Source organism: Corylus avellana, chromosome 4 (assembly GCF_965113065.1).
Source record: "Corylus avellana chromosome 4, dhCorAvel1.hap1.2, whole genome shotgun sequence".
NCBI classification, from domain to species: domain Eukaryota; kingdom Viridiplantae; phylum Streptophyta; class Magnoliopsida; order Fagales; family Betulaceae; genus Corylus; species Corylus avellana.
The window spans coordinates 6723645-6744548 of NC_142493.1; the positions used below are offsets into that span (position 1 = coordinate 6723645).

General features: G+C 33.0%; 1 protein-coding gene and 1 pseudogene across 1 annotated transcript; both read left to right on the top strand.

Moving 5' to 3' along the window:
* Positions 1-5721: 5721 nt before the first annotated feature.
* On the top strand, positions 5722-8164 carry LOC132178870 (L-type lectin-domain containing receptor kinase IX.1). The gene has a single exon (XM_059591443.2). It carries the CDS (start codon positions 5880-5882, stop codon positions 7926-7928), a length of 2049 nt encoding a protein of 682 aa, XP_059447426.2. The 5' UTR covers positions 5722-5879; the 3' UTR covers positions 7929-8164.
* A 5779-nt stretch (positions 8165-13943) lies between these two features.
* LOC132177953 (L-type lectin-domain containing receptor kinase IX.1-like) lies at positions 13944-19345 on the top strand (annotated as a pseudogene).
* Positions 19346-20904: the final 1559 nt, after the last annotated feature.

Sequence of the window (20904 nt, forward strand, 5' to 3'; positions counted from 1 at the left end):
AAAATTATATTCATCACATCGCAATTAGTTTCTGAATTTATATCTATTATTTCTAGCTTCTCTAATTACAATCTGCAATTTCTTGTCAGACCCATCCTCCCTTCCAACCTCCAATCATGGCTTTTTACATCTTCAAAATCAAACATTTTGGTTTTCTCTGATTGTTCCTTATTGATCGATATGGTTACCAAGTACATAGCAAGTTGGTGGTATAATTATGAATAAATAACGATTCTGCATTCTGCAATGTTATATTTGCACATGAAACCAGGGTCCTGTAGAGGAGTCCCAATGGCACAATCTTGTCCAACTGATTGCCTCGTCGGGATCTCACTATCGTGTGGGCTCACACAATTCTCCCCACACATACAATGCCTCGACGGCCTCACCGCCAAGTGGTTCCACCTGTTCCCCAAATTGGCTTGTTGCGCACTAAATTATTTGTAGGGCTCCTCAAAGTCTCAAACTATCAAAATTGAAATCCACCACCATTAGCTATTCCGTTCGCTATCATTATTTATTTATTGTGTTTCTTTAAAATTGATGTCCTTAAAATTATTGTTGGATTTGCATCTAATTATAATTTTAAAAATCATATTAATTTGGAGAGACACGAGAACAATCTTGAAATAATTTAGCATTATTCATATATGAGACCCACTTATCCGAATAGGTTGCCAAACAACCAAAAATTTATTTAAGCAAGTGGGTCCCATAGTAATTTTGAGAGCTAATTGGTTGTGATCCTAATCTCAAACTATCACTCTAATATTGTCTGTCTCCCCAAACTATTGATTAAGTCAATTTTTTCTTCAAACTATCAAAAATTGTCAATGTCCCCCAAAACCAACAAAAAAGGCAAAACTAACCTTAAAATATTTTGAATAACACAAAAATACCCTCACAAACTCGAAATAAAAATAAAAAATAAAAAATAAAAAATAAAAAACATTAGAAACTTAAAACTAAAAGTTTTTTTTTTTTTTTCATGACGGTGAAGATATGGTAAAGAGAAAGTGGTCAAACCAAAGACCAAAGACCCATAATATAAAAATAATCATCTTATATTATTTTACCACACTCACTCATAATTATTTTTATTTAATCATAAAAAACCTATTAAATAATTTATTGGGTACATATTACAAAAAGGTTTTACTATTCATTCCTTAGGTATATTGATGTTTGAGGGTATTCTGAATTGAAACGGGTCAAGCGGCCCAACAAAATTTTATTAATTGAAAACCATTCTATTCAAAATCAAGTGGGATATTATTTATTTTTATTTTTTTAAAGGTAACAGGTAGGATATTTTGTTTACCATTTCCAGCAGCTTAGCTAAAAGATTAATATTAACTACATTTAACTATTATTGCTCTTTTTTTTAGTTTCAATAGAATAGCCTATCATTAACTAGAATAGCTACATTACTACAATTAATAGCAATTCGGTGCTATACAGTGGCGGAGCCAGATAATTCATATTGGGGGGGTGTCGCTAAAATTTTTTTGGCGTCCTAAAAATTTTCTCTACTCTAAATATTTGATAATTCACACAATACATGTATCACAAAAAAATATCTATAAAAGTTCATAAATATGTGGTTAAATTGATATATTAGAAATATAACATGTGCGCTAAATTGAAGCTCTCAAGCAATTTCCCTTTCAATATTTAATAACCATAATATCTAAATTACAATACCATTTTGATTAGGAATTGAACTTAGAAAATTAACCTCAAAAGTGCAATTTGCATTAAGCAATTTTGCACCGCTTCTAAATGGTTCTTCGTGGACGAGCTGTTGTTCTGTGTTAAGAAATATAAGAACAAATTAAATTATAGTTGACATGATTTTGAGCTAGTAAATATAATCAACTATATTAGAATCTTCGACCAAATTTCAATAATTAATGTAGTTACAAAACTTGGACCACTTTTATGAAAAAAAAAAACAGAAAAAAAAAAAAAAAAAAGAAGAAAAAAATCGCCCACGGCCACAGTGCACTTGTCACTCACTCCCATAGTCCCACTGCCCACCTAACTTTTTCCCATGGCCCCATGTGCTCACTTTCCTGTATTACAAAAAATAAAAATAAAAATAAAAAATAAAATAAAATTCATGATCCCTCTTTAGAGTCTTTTCCTCAGTTTCTCTCTCCGTCTCTTGCCGGTGCCGCTCTTGCCTCTCTCTCTCTCTCTCTCTCTTTTCTTTTTTTTTTTGAAATGTCCGCACAAGAGGGGAGTGGGGCATTCGAACTAGTGACCTCCGCTTCATTAGAGCATCTCCAGCAGTGTAGCTAAAATGGAGATATTAGTTACATTTAGTTATTTTTATCATTTTTTCTGCTCCAACAGAATAGCTTCATATTAACTATTATACCTTAACTGCTTCAGTGAATAGCTTCATATTGCTATTCACTGTAGCACACTAGATTGTTGAATATAATATTATTTCCACATTATTTTCTCTCTCTTCTCTCTCTCCTCTCTCTCCCTCAACGTTTCTCTCTCTTCTCTCTTCTCTCTTCTCTGTTCATGAATTTATGATACAAATTCAAGTCTTTTAAATCACTAAAAACTTTCTAAAAAAAATTGAATAGCGTGTGTATAATTGACAAACTAAAAATGGAAAAATAAAAATAACACACAGGTATGCTGTGTGAATCAATTCTATTCCAATTTACAAGATGATGCAAAAGCGGTCACGGATAAAATAATAATAATAATAATAATATTTAAAATAATATTTAAAAAAATAGAGAACGAAATAAAGAATCTGTTGGAATTGATATTAAAAAATAAGTAGCTAAAATAGAGAATTGTGCTTTTTGACTAGGTAGAATACCTCTTACTGCTGGAGATGCTCTAAGGAGTGGTCCCTAACCGATTAAGCTACTTCTTGGAGACGGCGGAGGAGGAGCCTTCTAAGACGGAGGAGGACGAGCCTTTTTTTCCAGGATTTGGGGGTGCCGTGGGCTAGGGTGGGTAGGAAAAAAGAAAGAATTTTTTTTTTTTTTTTTTTTTTCTAAATCTCGCGGTACCCCTAAAGGTCAACGTGGCTCCGCCACTGGTGTTATACATGGTAGCATACTAGATGAATAAAGTATTATTTACTGTTTCTTTATTTTACCTCTTTTCACCCAATATTTTTTACTTCTTCTAAACACCTATTCACATATACTACGACTCTCAAACACAAAATGATTCTTTATGGTTTTCTTCTTTATGCTACGTCTATACAATTTTTTTTTTTTTTTTCTTTCGTGGGTACAGGTTGTCTTTGACTCTTTGTCAAATTATCATTTTTTTTTTCGTTATGTTCGTTGAGTACAGAGGATCCTCCATTTCATTTGTACAGATCAAAGCTTTTTCGTTACGTTTTTTTTTTTTTTTTTTTGGTTATGTCTTCGTACAGATCAAAGCTTTTTTTCTTTTTAATGTTCATGTGTCCCTACTGTATTAGGTTATTATCTAACCGTAATATGCCTATATTTATATATTTTTTTAATATGAAATTAATACTTGCATGTGAGATGAGTGTTCCTACCTCATACATATTTATTTTTATTTTTATGAATAATTTTTATATACATGTTTGATTTTTTTTTTAATTAAGTATTGGAAATAATATAATAAAAAAACCCATAGATGAACAAAGGTTGCAAATGGATGCACCAGACCAAGATCATGAGGATCCAGGTTAGACTCATAGATGAACAAAGAAAGCAAGCCAAGAAAACCTATTCTCGAAAAGTCATTGGAACAAACCGTAGTATCACCATTGCTGAAACCACATGATACTTTTTCGAGAATAACTTAAATGAGAATGGTGTACAAAACCATCCTTTTGTGCCCACCAACGAGGAGTTGCCACTCCAACATGAAACATATTAATAAAATAAAATTAAACCACTTGATAATATCAGATTTAATTTTTTTTGTTTTTTTGTTTTTTTGTTTTAAAAAAAATTAAAAATGTTTTGTAGCAGTGAGAGATTAGCCACCTCTAGCCGCCACTCCCGCCCATTTGGGGTGGTGTGCGGCCACTCCCATAGCCTAGGGGTGGCCCGCTCGCCATCCCAAATGGGCGGGGGTGGAGGCGAGCCGCCCCCACCTCCATCTTGGATGTCTTCTCCTCCTTAGGTGGTTGCCATTTTTTATTTTGTTTTAAAAAAATTAATTTATTTATTTTTTAATTCAAATTTAATATAATTGTGGTTGTGTTCTTTTCCTAAACTTGATTTTAGTATAATAAGTTTATGTGGCAACTTCTGATTGGTGTCACAAACTCAACCTTTAATTTTGTGCACCATTCCACAGAAGTTGCACTCTACTTTTTCAGTTCAAATCAAGGCCAACACTGCCATACGCTTAGTGGAATCTGTTGTCATTATGCTTTTCATAAACAAGAAACAAGAAGAAATCTAAATGAAGAAACTTGCATACCAAGGTAACCCACCTGCCTAAAGACGTCCACCCACCCACCCACCTCCGCCCCTCAAAAAAAAAAAAAAAAAAAAAAAAAACCCGAGTTGCAGCTTGCAAATGAAGCAATAATTACAAGTAAGACAATTGAGATCACCAATTCCAGCAAACAATAAATCGATTCCCAAGACCAGTAATTGTAATTCTAGGAACACAGAACCCTGATTCAATCTGAAAGTGCATAACAAACACTACCCCTTATAGAAGGTGAAAGGATGCTTAAATGAAGAAAAACAATGAAGTTTGAATTTCAATATCTTTTCTTATCTTGTATCTGTACGAATCTAATAAAAAGATAGTCTTGATCTTGGGTGTGCTTCTTTGATTTTTTTAAAGAAATCATAGCCATCAAATAGCTCGCATCTATTTCAAGTCAACTAAAGAGGATTCGGATCCATTTTCAACAACCTCCAACACCTTTTAATAATTTTAAATGCGATAGTTTATAAATAATCCTAGAGTTTAAGATGTCGGCCAATGGCCATGAGACAAGAAAGACCAAAAGTCTCTATGGCCCATGGGGTCTCAGACTCTCAAAATTGTTCCGCATAGGCTATATATATATATATATATATATATATATATATATATTGACCGTTTTTTCTTCCAACAAAAAAATTTTATAAATTGGATTGGTCGAATTTTATGGGTACACATGGTTTTTAATAGTAAAAATAAAATTAGAAAAAAATATCTTTAAAAGAACGTGCTTAATAGGTGCTATTTAAAAAATTTTAAATACTACCAAAAAAATCCGTTTTTGTGTCTTTTATTAAAATATGTTAACGGTTAAAAAAAGGGGAAAAAAAAAAATTGTTACCGTGCATAACAATTATAAATAATATAAAATTGAAAAGAAAGATCAAGAGAGTCGAGACACAGATTTACGTAGTTTGACAATGTGCCTATGTCCATAAAAAAAGTGCGATTATATTTCACTATTTAATGATTTAGAGTTACAACATAAAATATTTATAAAAAAAATTCATAATTATAAGTATTTTAAAATACCTAAAAATATCTCCAAAACAGAAATCTATGATGCTGGCATTTATGGTCTGCTGGATGTGATGTGGACATAGCGGACAACGCATTGCCTTGTCAGTATCTCATTATCATGTGGGCTCACACACTTATCGTGAGGCATGAGAGTAGACTTTGACAATTTCTGTACCAAGACTCCTATTGAGCAAAGCTTGGCGTCAATGGCGTGCTTCTTGGTTTGGAAAAAAACGGAGACTTACTTGTCAGTCATATATGCATTGAATTTGAGTGTGGAATTTTATATGTATCACATCGCAACTTGCTTCTAAATTTATATCTATTTCTAGCTACTCTAATTACAATCTGCAATTTCTTTCCAGACCCAACCTCCCTTCCAAGTTCCAATCATGGCTTTTTCCTTCTTCAAAATCAAACATTTCCCATTTCCAAAGCCCCTAATCCTCTTTTATCTCTTCATGGTCACCAGTTTCTTCTCCCCACTACGCCAATTTACAAGTGCTTTATCCTTCAACTTCACCAGTTTCAATCCTGGTGACTCCGATATAACATATGACAGAGCTTTTGCTGAAGACTCAGTCATCCAACTCACCGGCAACTCGCTTCTGGCCAGATCAGAGCTTGTAGGTAGAGCCACGTATTCCAGTCCCATGCACCTGTGGGACAAGGCATCTGGAAACCTCACAGATTTCACTACCTACTTTACCTTTACAATTGATTCTCGATATAGAAATAGTACTGGAGGTGGGCTTGCGTTCTTCCTAGCACCTAATGGTTCATCAGTTCCTAATAATGTCAACCAAGGTGCCGGCCTGGGTCTTGCTAGGGATGACCAGCTACTAAACTCGACGGACAATCCTTTTGTCGCGGTGGAGTTTGACATCTATTCGAACGGACCATGGGATTCGCCAGGCGAACATGTAGGTATCGATATAAATTCCATGAAATCTAGATCTGTTGCCAATCTGTCACGGTGGTGGGACTCTCCATATTTTTTTTATGGGCCGTTAAGTGAAGCTTGGATTATTTATAATTCCAGTTCTCATAATTTGAGTTTTCTCTTCGCTCCTTATCAGTACAGCGATTATCAGTCCCAATCTTATATTGTTGATCTGAGAGATTACCTACCTGAATGGGTAACTTTTGGATTCTCAGCCGCAACAGGAAATGCTTCTACAATGCATACCATTCGCACATGGAATTTTAGTTCAACTTTGGAAGATACTGTAGCCAAACCAGCAGTGGCACGCAGTCCAAGCTCGAATTCGGCCCCCAACCGAAGCAAAAACAAGAGGTTAGAATTAGCTGTGAAGCTGGGTGGTGGTGTATCTTTTTTGCTTGGTGGGTTTGCTTTAATTCTATTTGGCTTTTGGAAGAGGAATAAGAGGGAAACAGAAGAGGATCTCGCCTTTGATAGGTGCATGGATGATGAATTTCAAAGGGAAACAGGACCCAACAAGTTTTCATTTAACGAATTGGCTCATGCCACCAATAATTTCAATGATGAAGAAAAGCTAGGCCAAGGAGGATTTGGTGGGGTTTACAAAGGATTTTTAAGTGAGTCAAACTCCTTCGTTGCGGTGAAGAGGGTATCAAAAGGGTCTAAACAGGGGATGAAGGAGTATGCTTCAGAAGTAAAAATTATTAGTAGATTGAGACATAGGAATTTGGTGCAACTCATTGGCTGGTGCCATGAAAGAGGAGAACTATTACTCGTCTATGAGTTCATGCCCAATGGAAGTTTAGATTCACATCTTTTTACCGAAGAAAGCTTATTGATATGGGCAATAAGGTACAAAGTTGCTCAAGGATTGGCATCGGCATTGCTTTACTTGCACGAGGAATGGGAACAATGTGTGGTGCATAGGGATATAAAATCAAGCAACATTATGCTTGATTCAAACTTTAATACTAAACTTGGAGATTTTGGGCTAGCTAGGCTTGTGGACCATGTGAAAGGGTCACAAACAACTGTATTGGCAGGCACAATGGGCTACATGGCTCCTGAATGTGTCACAACTGGTAAGGCTAGCAAGGAGTCAGATGTTTATAGTTTCGGAATTGTCACTCTGGAGATTGCTTGTGGAAGAAAACCAATCAAGATCAATGCTCTTGAAGATCAAGTAGTCATGGTGGAGTGGGTTCGAAAGCTCTATGGAATAGGAAATGTACTTGAAGCAGCTGATCCAAGGTTGGGTGGAGATTTTGATGAGCCACAAATGGAACGCTTGATAATTGTTGGGCTTTGGTGCTCTCACCCTAATCGAAACCTTAGGCCTTCAATAAGGGAAGCAATTCATGTTCTCAATTTTGAGGCTCCATTGCCTATTCTCCCATCAAATATGCCAGGAACGGCACATCTTGCTCCAATAGTGAATAGACCAGTTTCAATGTCACTCTCTATGTCTAATATTGCTTCTGATTATGGGGGAAGATAGAATCCATGTTCAAGGAAATAGTTACACAAATTTCTCACTATCTGCCTCATACACTGGAGCTCCATCTGCATCACTTTTTCGTACGTGCTAAATTTGTCAAAGGTACAGTTAATTTGGAATTTTTATGGTTTGAGTAGGTGTTCAAATTTTTACCCTACATTATCACTTCTCTGTGTTTCATTTTACATTTTAGTTTAATCAATGCTGAAAATGTTTTAGAGTGTAAATCATATACACATGTACATGTGCTTTCTACCCTAAATATTAATTTCGTACAATACATGTTAACTGTCCCAAATTGTGAACTTGTAATGGATTAATCGAACATCATAAATTCATAATCATAATAACATCATATATATATATATATATATATATATATATATATATATATATATATAAAAGAAAAAGAAAAAAGTAGAAGCATTCATTATAATAATTTAGAATTGTTACAAGTGGTGGTCTAAAATACTAACAAATACCCATTTAAATGTTGAGAAATGGTGTTTTAAATGGCCTAAGATTCTAAAACTTAATTTGTAATTATGCATCACAAAAAGTAAGAATGGTGATTTTTAAATAAAAAAAAATATTAAAATAAATATAGTATAATAAGTATTTAAATATAAGAAAAATGTCTCACTTAAACTTATCGCCTTAAGCCCCAAAATCTATCAAGTCGGCCCATCATTTACTTGAAAAAGCTGCTAAATATAACGTCGTTAATGACTGATTTTAGTAGTGGATGGAGTTGTAGGTACATCTCCCGAAAGAAAGCAATATTTGATGAGTATATGCCGCATTATATATTGGCCCCCTTGACCTTCGCCCCTTAACGTACCAAGTCTACTTAATTACCATATTGACAACAACCCTATTAATAAAGGTAATGGTCCCAATTTATAAGTAGGCACATTTTATTGAGTTTATTGTCTCGAATACTTCATTAAGTTAAACATCGGAGGTGGGGCGCTGTCACCCCACTCTAGTAACTTAAAATAAAGAAGGTATAATGTTTGCTTATGAAAACAAAAGGCGGCTCCTAATTGGGTATTGATGTTTCCTTATCCAAAAACAATTTAGGCATTAATGATTGATAGTGTTTTGAATTAGACAGGCGGATGGCATGAGGCGGGTTGAGATGTTGGGGTAAATTATTTGAGGATCGCGAGTAAAGGCAAAATAAGTGGCTAGTGCTAGTGTCCTTATACGTACCCTAATGCCTTTTCAATGTTGATGTTAGGAATAAGTTATGAGAAATGTTATGGATACTAAATTTTTTACTAAGAAATGAATATCAAGATAATATAGAACTTATTCATTGGTATGTACTCATAGTATTTTTCTTTATTAATTGTTTTAATTATCTCCAATAAATAAGTTACACATCATCTTAGTAAAAAATTTAGTATCCGTAGCATTTCTTATAAGTGATATTCTATTGGTTTCCAAAAAAGGAAAAGAAAAAAAAGGGAAAACAACCATAACAATCAACATGGTAATGATCAAAGGCGTCTTCTACATTCAATTCAAACTAAAGAGAATAAGAAAAAATGAGAAATTTCACATACCTCCTACTAAATAGGTGGAAATAATTAAAACAATTAATAAAGAAAAATGCTAGGAATACCAATAAAGAAAAATATCCTAAACTACCACTCAATTGACATGTTCATCTCTAAACTTTTAATTGTTACAATGTTCACCCAAAACTATCAAATTCAAAACATTGTCAATGTCTCCCCAATGACAAAACTACCCTTAGTAAAATAAAAATAAAAAAATACTAAAACTTCTAAAAAAAAATCCAGCAGGTGGCCAAATTTAAAATTTTTTTAAAAAAAATCCTTTTTATAAGAAAACAAATAAATAAATAAAAATAAACAATCGATTTTTTAATAAAAATTAATTTTTTTTTAAATAAAAATTTATGTTTAAAAAAAAATTAAAAATTTTTGTTTAAAAAAACAAATTTCTTTTCTTAATTTTTTTTTAAAAAAATTTAAATAAAAAATTTCGTTTTAAAAAAAAAAAATTCGTGTAAGTCAGTATTTGGACGGTGTTTTATTTTTTTGGGGAAAGTCCACATACCCCTCAAATTACCACCCAATTGACAATGTCCCCCCAAATTTTCAATTATGACAATGTCCCTTCCAAACTACCAAAATATTGTCACTGTCCCTCCCAATGACAAAACTACCCTTAGTAAAATAAAAATAAAAATACTAAAATTTCTAGAAAAAACCTAAAATAATAATAATAAAAAAAATCCTCTTATATGAAAAAAAATTTAAAAAAATTTCGATTTTTTTTTTTAAATCAAAATTTTCGTTTTTATTAAAAATTTTTATTTTTTAATTTTTTAAATAAAATTTTCCTTTAAAAAAAATTAAAAAATTCTCTTGAATTTTTTTTTTTAAAAAAATTAAAATAAAAATTTCCATTTTTTCTTTCAAAAAATCGTTTAAAAAAATAAAAAATTTCGTTTTAAAAAATAAAAATAAATTCTTTTTTTTTAAAAAAAAAAAATTTAAATTTTCATTTTTAAAAAAATTATTATTATTATTATTATTATTTTGAATTATAGGGGTATTTTTGTTATATTGAGAAATGTATAGGGGCATTTTGATCTTTTTGCAGGCCTTGGTGGGATATTGACAATGTTTTTGTAGTTTTGAGAGACATTGTCATAATTTAAAGTTTGTGAAGAACATTGTCAATTTGGTGATAGTTTGAGAGGGTATATGGATTTTGCTCTATTTCTTTTCACTCGATTTATAATTTTATATATGATGCAACAACAAGCGTTAATTTCGCCTTCATTAAATAGGATTTGGATTCCCTGGAATTTTTCTAGGAATTCCAATTTTTGAAATTTTAGATCCAAGCCATTCATTTTTATCTAACTATTATCCTACCACGTGTCTCACTACTAATAAAATAATAAAATAATGATGATTATTAATATCAATAATATCATTACAAATTTATTATTATTTTATTAGTAGTGGGACACATGATAAAATAATAACTTTTGAATAAAAATGGATGGCCTGAAAATTTCAAAAACTAAATTTCTCTTAAAAATTCCAAGGATCGGGATCCCCTCCCCCAGAATAAATAGGAGTTTGTTTCATTAATTTTACTAAGCTTGAGTTGACTTACTCCATTGAACCTCATCTGCCGGCAGTGATACGCACGCGCCTGCTCCTGAAAAATATTAAAAAAAAAATTATAACATGTAGTTTTTCTAGTTTTTATAACCTAACCCCTACTCCTCCTATCCTCCTCTTCTTCTTCTTTTCTTCTTGACGTCTTGCCCTTTATTTTTCTCAAATTGTTTACCCACTCTTTCTCTCTGTGACCACACTTTCTCTCTGTCTCTCTCAGCTTCTCTCTTTCATGCTCTCTCCTCCTCATGCTTTTAGTCTCTTTTTCTCACTTTCTCCCAGTTTTCCTTTCCCCTTTCTCTCGAACTCTCTTTCTCTCTAGAAGTGTTAGGTGCATTGATGTCTAGAAGAGGAAAGAAAGAAATTAGGGAAATCAGAATGAAAAGGGGATACTCTAAAAAAAATAAAAAAAAATAAAAATGGGAAAGAGGGAATTTGAAGCAGGGGAAGACCATTCAAGTATTCCAAGACCACTAGATGTGTTCTCGTCGGTCTAGATATTATATATATATATATATATATATATATATATATTATTTTAATTCCGCATCTCCTCTCACAAAATTTTGATGTCACGGCTGCCCCTCATGATAGCCACACCGCAATGAGCCCATGGTAACGGTCAACGGATTATATTTTTGAGGGTTAAATACTATTTTCAGTATTTGTGATTTGCATCAAAATTAAATAATCATCTTGATTTTTAAAAATATAGCAAATGGTATATATGGTAAGCTAATAAACCCATTTGGTACCTCTGTTAAGATTCCGTTAAGTTTTTTAGCGGAATGTCACATCATCCTTACACGTGGACTCTACGTGGCATGTTACCTTCGTTTTGGGTGCCACTTCATATTTTATTTAAAAAAAAAAAAAAAACCCAAAAAAACATATTTTATTTTATTTCATTTTTTTAAAAAAAAAAAAAAAACCAAAAAACCAAAAAAAATATAAAATAAAAAGAAAATACGCTGGGGTGGCCAAACCACCCCCAAGCCCAAGGGGGTGGTTCGGCCACCCCCTTGGGCCAAACCCTCAAAAACAAATTTGAGGGTTTGACCCTAGGGGGTGGCCCAATCACCCCCTTGGCCAACCCCTAGGGCCCTGGGGATAGTTCGGCCACCCCCATACGGCTGATCTTGGGGTGGTCGAAGCACCCCCATGGCCTAAGGGGGTGGTTCAGCCACCCCCCAGGCCAAACGGGGTGGGCGGCCACCTAGTGTATTTTTTTTTTTTTTGGTTGTCTTTTTGGATTTTTTTTTTAAATAAAATTTTTTTTTTTGGTTTTTCTTTTTTTTTAAAAATTTTTTTTTAAAAAAATAAAATATGACGTGGCACCCAAAAACTCAGGTACCATGCCACGTGACACTCACATGTAAAAGTGACATGGCATTCCGTTAAAAAACTTTACAAAATCTTGACAAAAGTACCAAGTGTATTTATTGGCTTACCACATGTACCATTTACGATATTTTAAAAAATTCAAGTGACTATTTAATTTTGGTGCAAACTATATATACTGAAATAATATTTAACCCTATTTTTAAATGAATGTCAATATCCACAAAAGATATATCTTTACCATTTGGACTATCTTATTTCCATCCCTGACATATCTACTAGTAACCCCAACATTAAATTTAATAATAAAGAAAACTAATTAGTCTTCCGCTCCTCACAAGCCCAGAAGTTTCTCTCTAATAAATTTTCCCACTTTCTTATCATATTTCAATCTCACATTAATCTAATCTATTTGATTAGCCCGGACGGACGGCATCGCAAAATTTCCCTTGTTTTGAGTTGACAGTGTCAGCTTATCGAATGTCCTTGTTCAGCTCTGTACACATCACCTAATCAATTCAATGGGCAATTGTTTTGAACGGAACTGGATTGGCTTTAGTTCATTTGACCGTTTCAACCTATTAGGTGTTCCTGTTCGGCCCCATACATGGTACCTAATTTTTTTTTGCGAGTGTACATTTCGCCTAATCATTTTGAACTAACATCCTCTGTTAGAATATATGGAAAATATATTATAAGAGAAAATGTAGTTTATTCTCATGAAGTTTTAAAAGTTTTTCAATTTTAATCCCAAAGTTTAAAAATTGACAATTTACCCCCTTAAAGTTTCAAAAATTGGCAATTTAAACTTCCCGTTACTAATTTCTGTTAAATTGGACGGAAATTTAAAAAAAAAAAAACTCTGAGGATAATGATGTAATTTCATAGATTTCCGTCCATTTAGAAGGAAAGATTAAACGGAGGGTTTAAATTGCCAATTTTTGAAACTTCAGGGGATAAATTGCCAATTTTTAAACTCTGGAGTTAAAATTGAAAAATTCATGAAACTTCAGGGGATAAACTACATTTTCCTCTATATTACATTTTCCATATATTTTATAATTATGTGGATATTAAAATATTCTTTATTTATAGGTTAATTGTAATCAAATCAAGGGGATTTGATTATCAAACTTGTATTTAGACATTACCCTATAAATAGGAACATTTGTATTATAGACAAATCAAGTTAATGAGCACAATGTAGCCCTTAGGGGTATTCCGAGTGGTAGATGTAGGTGTCTAACACCGAACCACTCGTAAAATTCTTTGTGTTTGTTTTCTACATTGCTTCCGCTCTTATTTCTACATAATCATTATTTCAACACTCTCATTGGCGACAAACAACAAGGTCAAAGTCTTCGCAGTTTATGGTAATTATTTATTTATTTTTAATTTTTTTTGTTTCTGTCTATAATGTTGTCGCCTTTTCGGTGCTAGTTATATTGACCGGCTTTTCTCGTAGAGTACTTCATATTACAGTATGCAATTTCTCCAATCATGCATGTCTTGTTACAACTTCAAAATCAAACAATATTTCCCATTTCCAAAGCCTCCAATCCTCTTTTATCTCTTAATGGTCACCGATTTCTTCTCACCACTACGCCCATTTTACAAGTGCTTTATCCTTCAACTTCATCAGTTTGGCTGAAGATCAAATCATCCAACTCATTGGCGACAAGGACAATTCAACGTTTGTAGTAGGTTGAAATTCAGACTGACAATTCAACAAGGACTCGCAGGTTTCAAAAACAATTGAAATAAATTATTGATATCAATATTTTGTAAATATTTTTTCTATATCATTTTATAAATTAATCTTTTTATATTTTTTTTTTATATTCTCTTAGAAATTTAATAGTTCATCTATTAAATTTGTAAGAGAATATAAAAAAAAAATTATATAGATAAATTATTGACACCAATAATTTTTTTACAATTAACGTTATTTACATTAAGGATATCATCTTTGCCTTGGGTAAAAGAAGGACCTAACTTTGGCATCATTTAGTGTAAACAGACCTAAAAGATAGCATCAATTTGTTTGATTCGGATCCTATCAAATTTTATAAAATATAAGATTTTTATATTTTAAAATCTAAGTCCTCCATTATATCTAAAGGTTTAAATAATTGCAGAGGTTTTTGTGTTATCGAGGCATGTAACTTTAGTTTTCAACATGTCAAACCCACTTACCTCGGTAACACAAACATCTGCATTTATTTTAACCGTTAGATGTAATGAATGACTCAGCGTTTTAAATCTGAGAATCTCATATTTTAGAAAATTTGAAGAGATTCTTAGATATTTAAATGGTCGCTCAGTAGTCACTGAATCAAGAAGATCCATTTCTAACGGTCTATCTAAAGGTGTATTAACCTCTATATGACTCACATCTTTTTCCTTAAATAATGAATCAATTTGTTTTTGGTTTGCCTATTGTTTGTTCTAAGTTGTAAGTTTATGGATCAAGAATTAATTTGAAAAGTATCTAGAAGTACAACTTTATGTGCATATTTAAACAACCAACTAAAAATTTTTTAAACTAATGTCATTTACATTAAAGGAACGTCAACTATAATGGGATATTATGTGCCGACAGTAAAAATTACTAGATAGTAGCTTATCCTATAGAATGACGAAAAATAGAGTGAAGTGGATGTCGTTTTGCTAAAGCGTAGTTAGATTGAAGTCTTATCTCAAAAAAGCTCGTTAAGCTATTCACATAATGTCGTTTCTTTAAAACGTAGTGGAAAAATTACATAAATGTCGTATTTTTATTAGAGTGTTTGGACAAACCAAAATTTGTGTAGACAGGTGAGTCTCATATATGCTCTTACATTAATTGCACAAATCACTAGCAATTTGAAGAGCTAATTGTTGTGGGTTCCAATCCAAAACTATAACCCTTTGTCGATACTTAGTATCTCCCAAATTATTAATTGAGTCAATGCTCTAAATTATAAAAAATTGTCAATGTCACCTCAAGGTTAACAAAAAAAAAAAAATGACAAAAATGACCTTACAAAATAAGATAAAAATACCTTTAAAAATTTGAAAAAAAAAAGAAAAAGTATGAAGTATAAATAAAAAAACTAAAAACTGAAAATAAAAAATAAAATAAAAATAATGAAGTTTTATAAGGGTAGTTCAACAACTCCCTTCGAAATGGGACAAAAGAAGGCCTGCAGCAAGGGATTAGATTTGAATTTTTGAATAAGACATTTCAATATGAATTACTTTTGAGCAGAGCTAGCTTGGCGTTTTTTTTTTTTTTTTATTCCGGAAGAAAGGGAACTTGCTTGTCGGTTGCCGTTACACAAATTTAACTTCTCTTCTTGCAGTCTGCAATTTGTTCTCAGACCCAACCTCCCTTGCAAGTTCCAATACTCATGGCATTTTACATCTTCAAAAACAAACGTTTCTCATTTCCAAAGCCCCTAATCCTCTCTATCTACGTCCATTTACTAGTGCTTTATCCTTCAACTTCACTACTTTCACTTCGGATGACACCCATATAGCTGATGAGAGAGCTTTCGTTGAAGGCTAAGTCATCCAACTCACCGGCAACCATGTCAGATCAGCGCTTGTAGGTCGAGCCACGTATTTCAGTCCCATGAAACTGTGGGACAAGGCATCCCGTAATCTTACAGATTGCACTACCCACTTTTCCTTTGTCATTGACTCGAAAAATAACACGAGTGATGGAGATGGGATTACCTTCTTTCTTGCTCCTAATGGATCAACAACTCCTAATCCTGTCACCAAAGGTGGCACTATGGGTCTTGCCAGGGATTACCAGTCATTAAATTCGACGGAAAATACTTTTGTCGCAGTGGAGTTTGACATCTATTCAAATGAATATGATCCGCGTGGCCAACATGTAGGTATCGATATAAAATCCATGCTATCTGTTGCTAATGTGTCATGGCAGGGGAGTAGAATATCTATTATGGAAGGGAGAATTAATGAAGCTTGGATTAGTTATAATTCAAGTTCTCATAATTTGAGTGTTCTCTTCACTGGTCTCATAAACAATGCTACCATATGGCAATCTCTTTCTTATATTGTTGATTTGAGAGATCACTTACCTGAGTGGGTAACTTTTGGATTCTGAGCCGCAACAGGAAATACTCCTGCAATGCATACAATTCGCACATGGGATTTTAACTCAAGTTTGGAAAATACGACAGTGGCAGGTAGTCCAAGCCCGAATTCGGCCCCTAACCGAAGGAAAAACAAGAGGTTAGGATTAGTCGTGGGTTTGGGTGTTGGTGGATCTATTTTTCTTCGTGGGTTTGCTTTAATTATATTTGGCTTTTGGAAGAGGAATAGGAGGGACACAGAAGCAGAAGAGGATCTTGCCATTGATAGGTACATGGATGACGAATTTCAAAGGGGAAACAGGGCCGAAGAGGTTTTCATTTAATGAATTGGCTTATGCCACGAATAATTTTAATGATGAAGAAAAGTTAGGCCAAGGAGGATTTGGTGGGGTTTACAAAGGATTTTTAAGGGACTCAAATTCCTTCATTGCTGTTAAGAGGGCATCAAAAGGGTCTAAATAGGGGATAAAGGAGTATGCATCTTAAGTAAAAATTATTAGTCGATTGAGACATAGGAATTTGGTGCAACTCATTGGATGGTGTCATGAAAGAAGAGAACTCTTACTTGTCTACAGTGGTGGAGCCAGACAATTCATATTGGTGGTGCCACTAAATTTTTTTTGGCGTCTTATAAAATATATGCATCCTAATTTTTTTTTTTTTTTGCGTCCTATGAGGAATCCAAAAAAATTTGGTAATTCACACAATATATGCATCACAAAAAAATATCTATAAAAGTTCATAAATATTAAACAAGTTAAATTTTCAAGTCAAATCACAATCCCGTAAGAGACAATCAAAGTTTTTAAACAACAACAAAATAATCTGTTATACGGATATTAAAGTTTATTCAATCATTCAAATTAATAGTGAATTTATTAACGAAACTGTTATGCACCCTAATGGACAGAAAAGCAACTGCAAGGCTAATAATAATGTTGTCTAAACATGTGACCTGTGTAGAAGAGGCAACTGCAAGCCACAGCTGAAATATTGTTATTTTTTATGTTCTTGTAGGATAATGTTACCTCCACACTTGTTATAAATACCGTATTCTTGTAGGATAATATAATGCTACTTACTCTTTACTACTATGATTTCATGAAAGAAAAAAGGATGAGAATTTTTGGTCTGTCCCACATGTTATCTTGCATGGTACATACTTGAGACAGACCAAGCTAATTAAGAAAAGAAAAAATATTTTCAGATCAATCTATTGATGACAATAATTTTTTTTAAAATAAGTCAATCTATTCAATCAATATCAATATGAATTTTAACTAACAGCCAGTGCTAACAGCAGTAACTAGCCCAGATGGAAATCAAAAATCCATATCTATGGTTGTGTAAACTCTTCCTTTTTCTTCTCTGTCTTCAAATTAATTTCAGTTCAACTTCTCAATTGAAGTGAATACGTAGCAGAACTGTAAACATTTTGAGACTTTTAGCATAAACAGGAAATATAATGATATATACAGACAAACAGACTACTGCACAAATTTATTAACGAAAATCAACAGGAAATATCAAGTAAACAGAGAAAAAACAGAGGATTACAAAAGTTTAGGAAATTAGGGCTGTGACTCACCTTGATTTCGATTTTTCTAAGAACCCTGCCGAACCCAAAAGCAACAAAAGTTATGGAGAGTGCTCAGAGAGGGAGAAAATAAGAGATGGAGGCTATGGAAATTATGGAATGGTGGATGGAGGCTATGGAGCGTCTGCTGCATTTGAGTGGAGAGAGAGAGAGAGAGAGAGAGAGGAGAAAAGAAAAGAAAATTTGGGGAACAACCGTATGTGAGACTGTGAGAGAGAGGGGAAAAAATAAAATAAAAATTTGGGGAGCCGTGCAGCTGTGTGCAACTTGGGTAGGAGAAAAGAAATATGTATTTCGTTTTTAGGGTGCTAGTAACTTGGGTAAAAGTAGGAGAAAATAATTTTTTTTTTTAGGTGCCGTGTTAGTATGGAACTAGTTTGGAAAAAAGCAATTTCTTTTTTCTTTTTTTCTTTTTTTTTTTTTAAAAAAAAAAAAAAAAATCTTTTGGCACCCTCAAAGCATAACGTGGCTCCGCCACTGCTTGTCTATGAGTTCATGCCCAATGGAAGCTTAGATTCACATCTTTTTACTGAAGAAAGCTTATTGATTTGGGCAATGAGGCACAAAGTTGCTCAAGGATTGGGATCGGCCTTGCTTTTCTTGCATGAGGAATGGGAACAATGTGTGGTCCATCAGGATATAAAATCAAGTAATATTATGTTTGATTCAAACTTTAATGCTAAACTTGGGGATTTTGGGCTAGCTAAGCTTGTGGACCATGTGAAAGGGTCACAGACCATTGTATTGGCAGGCATCAGGGGCTACATGACTCCTGAATGTTTTACAATTAGTAGGGCTAGCAAGGAGTCAGATGTATATAATTTCGGAATTGTCGCTTTGGGTTGCTTGTGGAAGAAAACCAATCAGGCCCAATGCCCCTAAAGATCAAGTAGTCATGGTGGAATGTGTTTGGGAGCTCTATGGAATAGGAAAAGTACTTGAAGCAACTGACCCAAGGTTGGGTGGAGATTTTGATGAGCAGCAAATGGAGCATTTGATGATTGTAGGGCATTGGTGCGCTCACCCTAGCTAAACCTTAGACCTTCAATAAGGCAAACAATTCTTGTTCTCAATTTAGAGGCTCCATTGCCTATTCTTTCATCAAATATGCCAAGGCCAGAACTTTTTGCTCCAACAATGAATAGACATTCAATGTCATCACTTTCTATGTCTAATACTGCTTCTGATTATGGGGGAAGATAGAATCCATATTCAAGCAAATCTTTACAAAAATTCCTCACTATCTGCCTCATACGCTGCAGCTCCTCCATTTGCATCACTTTTTTTATACGTGCTAAATTGGTCCAAGGTACAGTTAATTTTAAATTCTTATGGTTTGATTAGGTATTCAATTTTTACCCTACATTGTCACTTCTTTGTGTTTCATTTTTCATTTTAGTTTAATAAATGCTCAAAATGTTTTAGAGTGTAACTAATATACATGTGTATATGCTTTCTACCCTAAATATGAATTTCGTACAATACATGTATCAGCAACCCAACCAATCGTCCCAAATTGTGAACCTTTGATGGATTGAACGTCATAATCATAATAACATCATATATTTTACACAAAAGGAAAAGCATTCACCAGGAAACTTTAGAATTATGACAAGTGGCGGTCTAAAAAAGTAATGAGTGCCCTTCTAAACTTTGACAAATGTCGTTTTAAATGCCCTAAAATTATGAAAAAGGCATGTTTAACTAAAGTACACTTGCGAATTGCAAAAGTTAAAAAATAGGTAACTAATAAAAATACTTTTATTTTAATACCATGTTAAATCATTTAGGTCATTTAAATTCCAAAACTAATGATTTAATTGTTATTTTAACAGTCGATGTTACAAAATCTTCCCAATTTTGGCTGGATTTGCGTTGCCATTTGCCAACATGTAGATCAAAGCCAATGATAATTTGATTTTGTATACCAAAAATGTACTTATTTAATGATAAATTATTTATTATTGTCATCTGACCAATTGACATATGTTTATCAAGGCATTGATCGGTGTCCGTTATATTTAGTTTGCAAAAAAAAAAAAAAAAAAAAAAAGAGGTTGGAAATAGGAAATTAATTGGATTATATAATATTCATTTTATGGTTACAATTAAAATCGATGTATCAACAATTACGATTTAAAAAAAAAAAAATGTACTTGTTTAATAATATTAATTGGATTATATATTATTTTAAAAATTTTAAATAATATATAATTATTTTAACAGTTAAATGCACTAACTTCATCATTTCAGAAAATCCTTAATGGCATGTAAAGTTTAGCTTCAATGCATAGATTTTCAACAGCCACCAAGACCTTTAATTTAATCATTTTAAATGTGGTAGTCTATAAGTAAACCTAGAGTCTAAGATGTCATCCATGAGACAAGAAATTTAAGACCAAAAGTCTATGGCCCACGGGGTCTCAAAATTGTCCCGTATAGATTTCTTTTAAATTGGGTTACTTCAAATTAAGTCTATAAAAATGTCATCGATTCCTTTGCATGTGATATATATATATATATATATATTTGAATTAGACAAATAAAGTTTGAAAAAATCTTAAGAAACATGTGTGTTGTCACGTGCTATGTAAAAATATTTAAACACTACCAAAAAAGACATTTTGTGTGGTTATATATATATATATAAATATAGGGGCGGAGGGAGAGGTTTGAGAGGGGTCAAATGCCCCCCTCACTTCCTAAAAATTGTCCTTGGTCATGGTAGAATTTGTCCAAATTTTCTGGTTGCCTACTCTCAG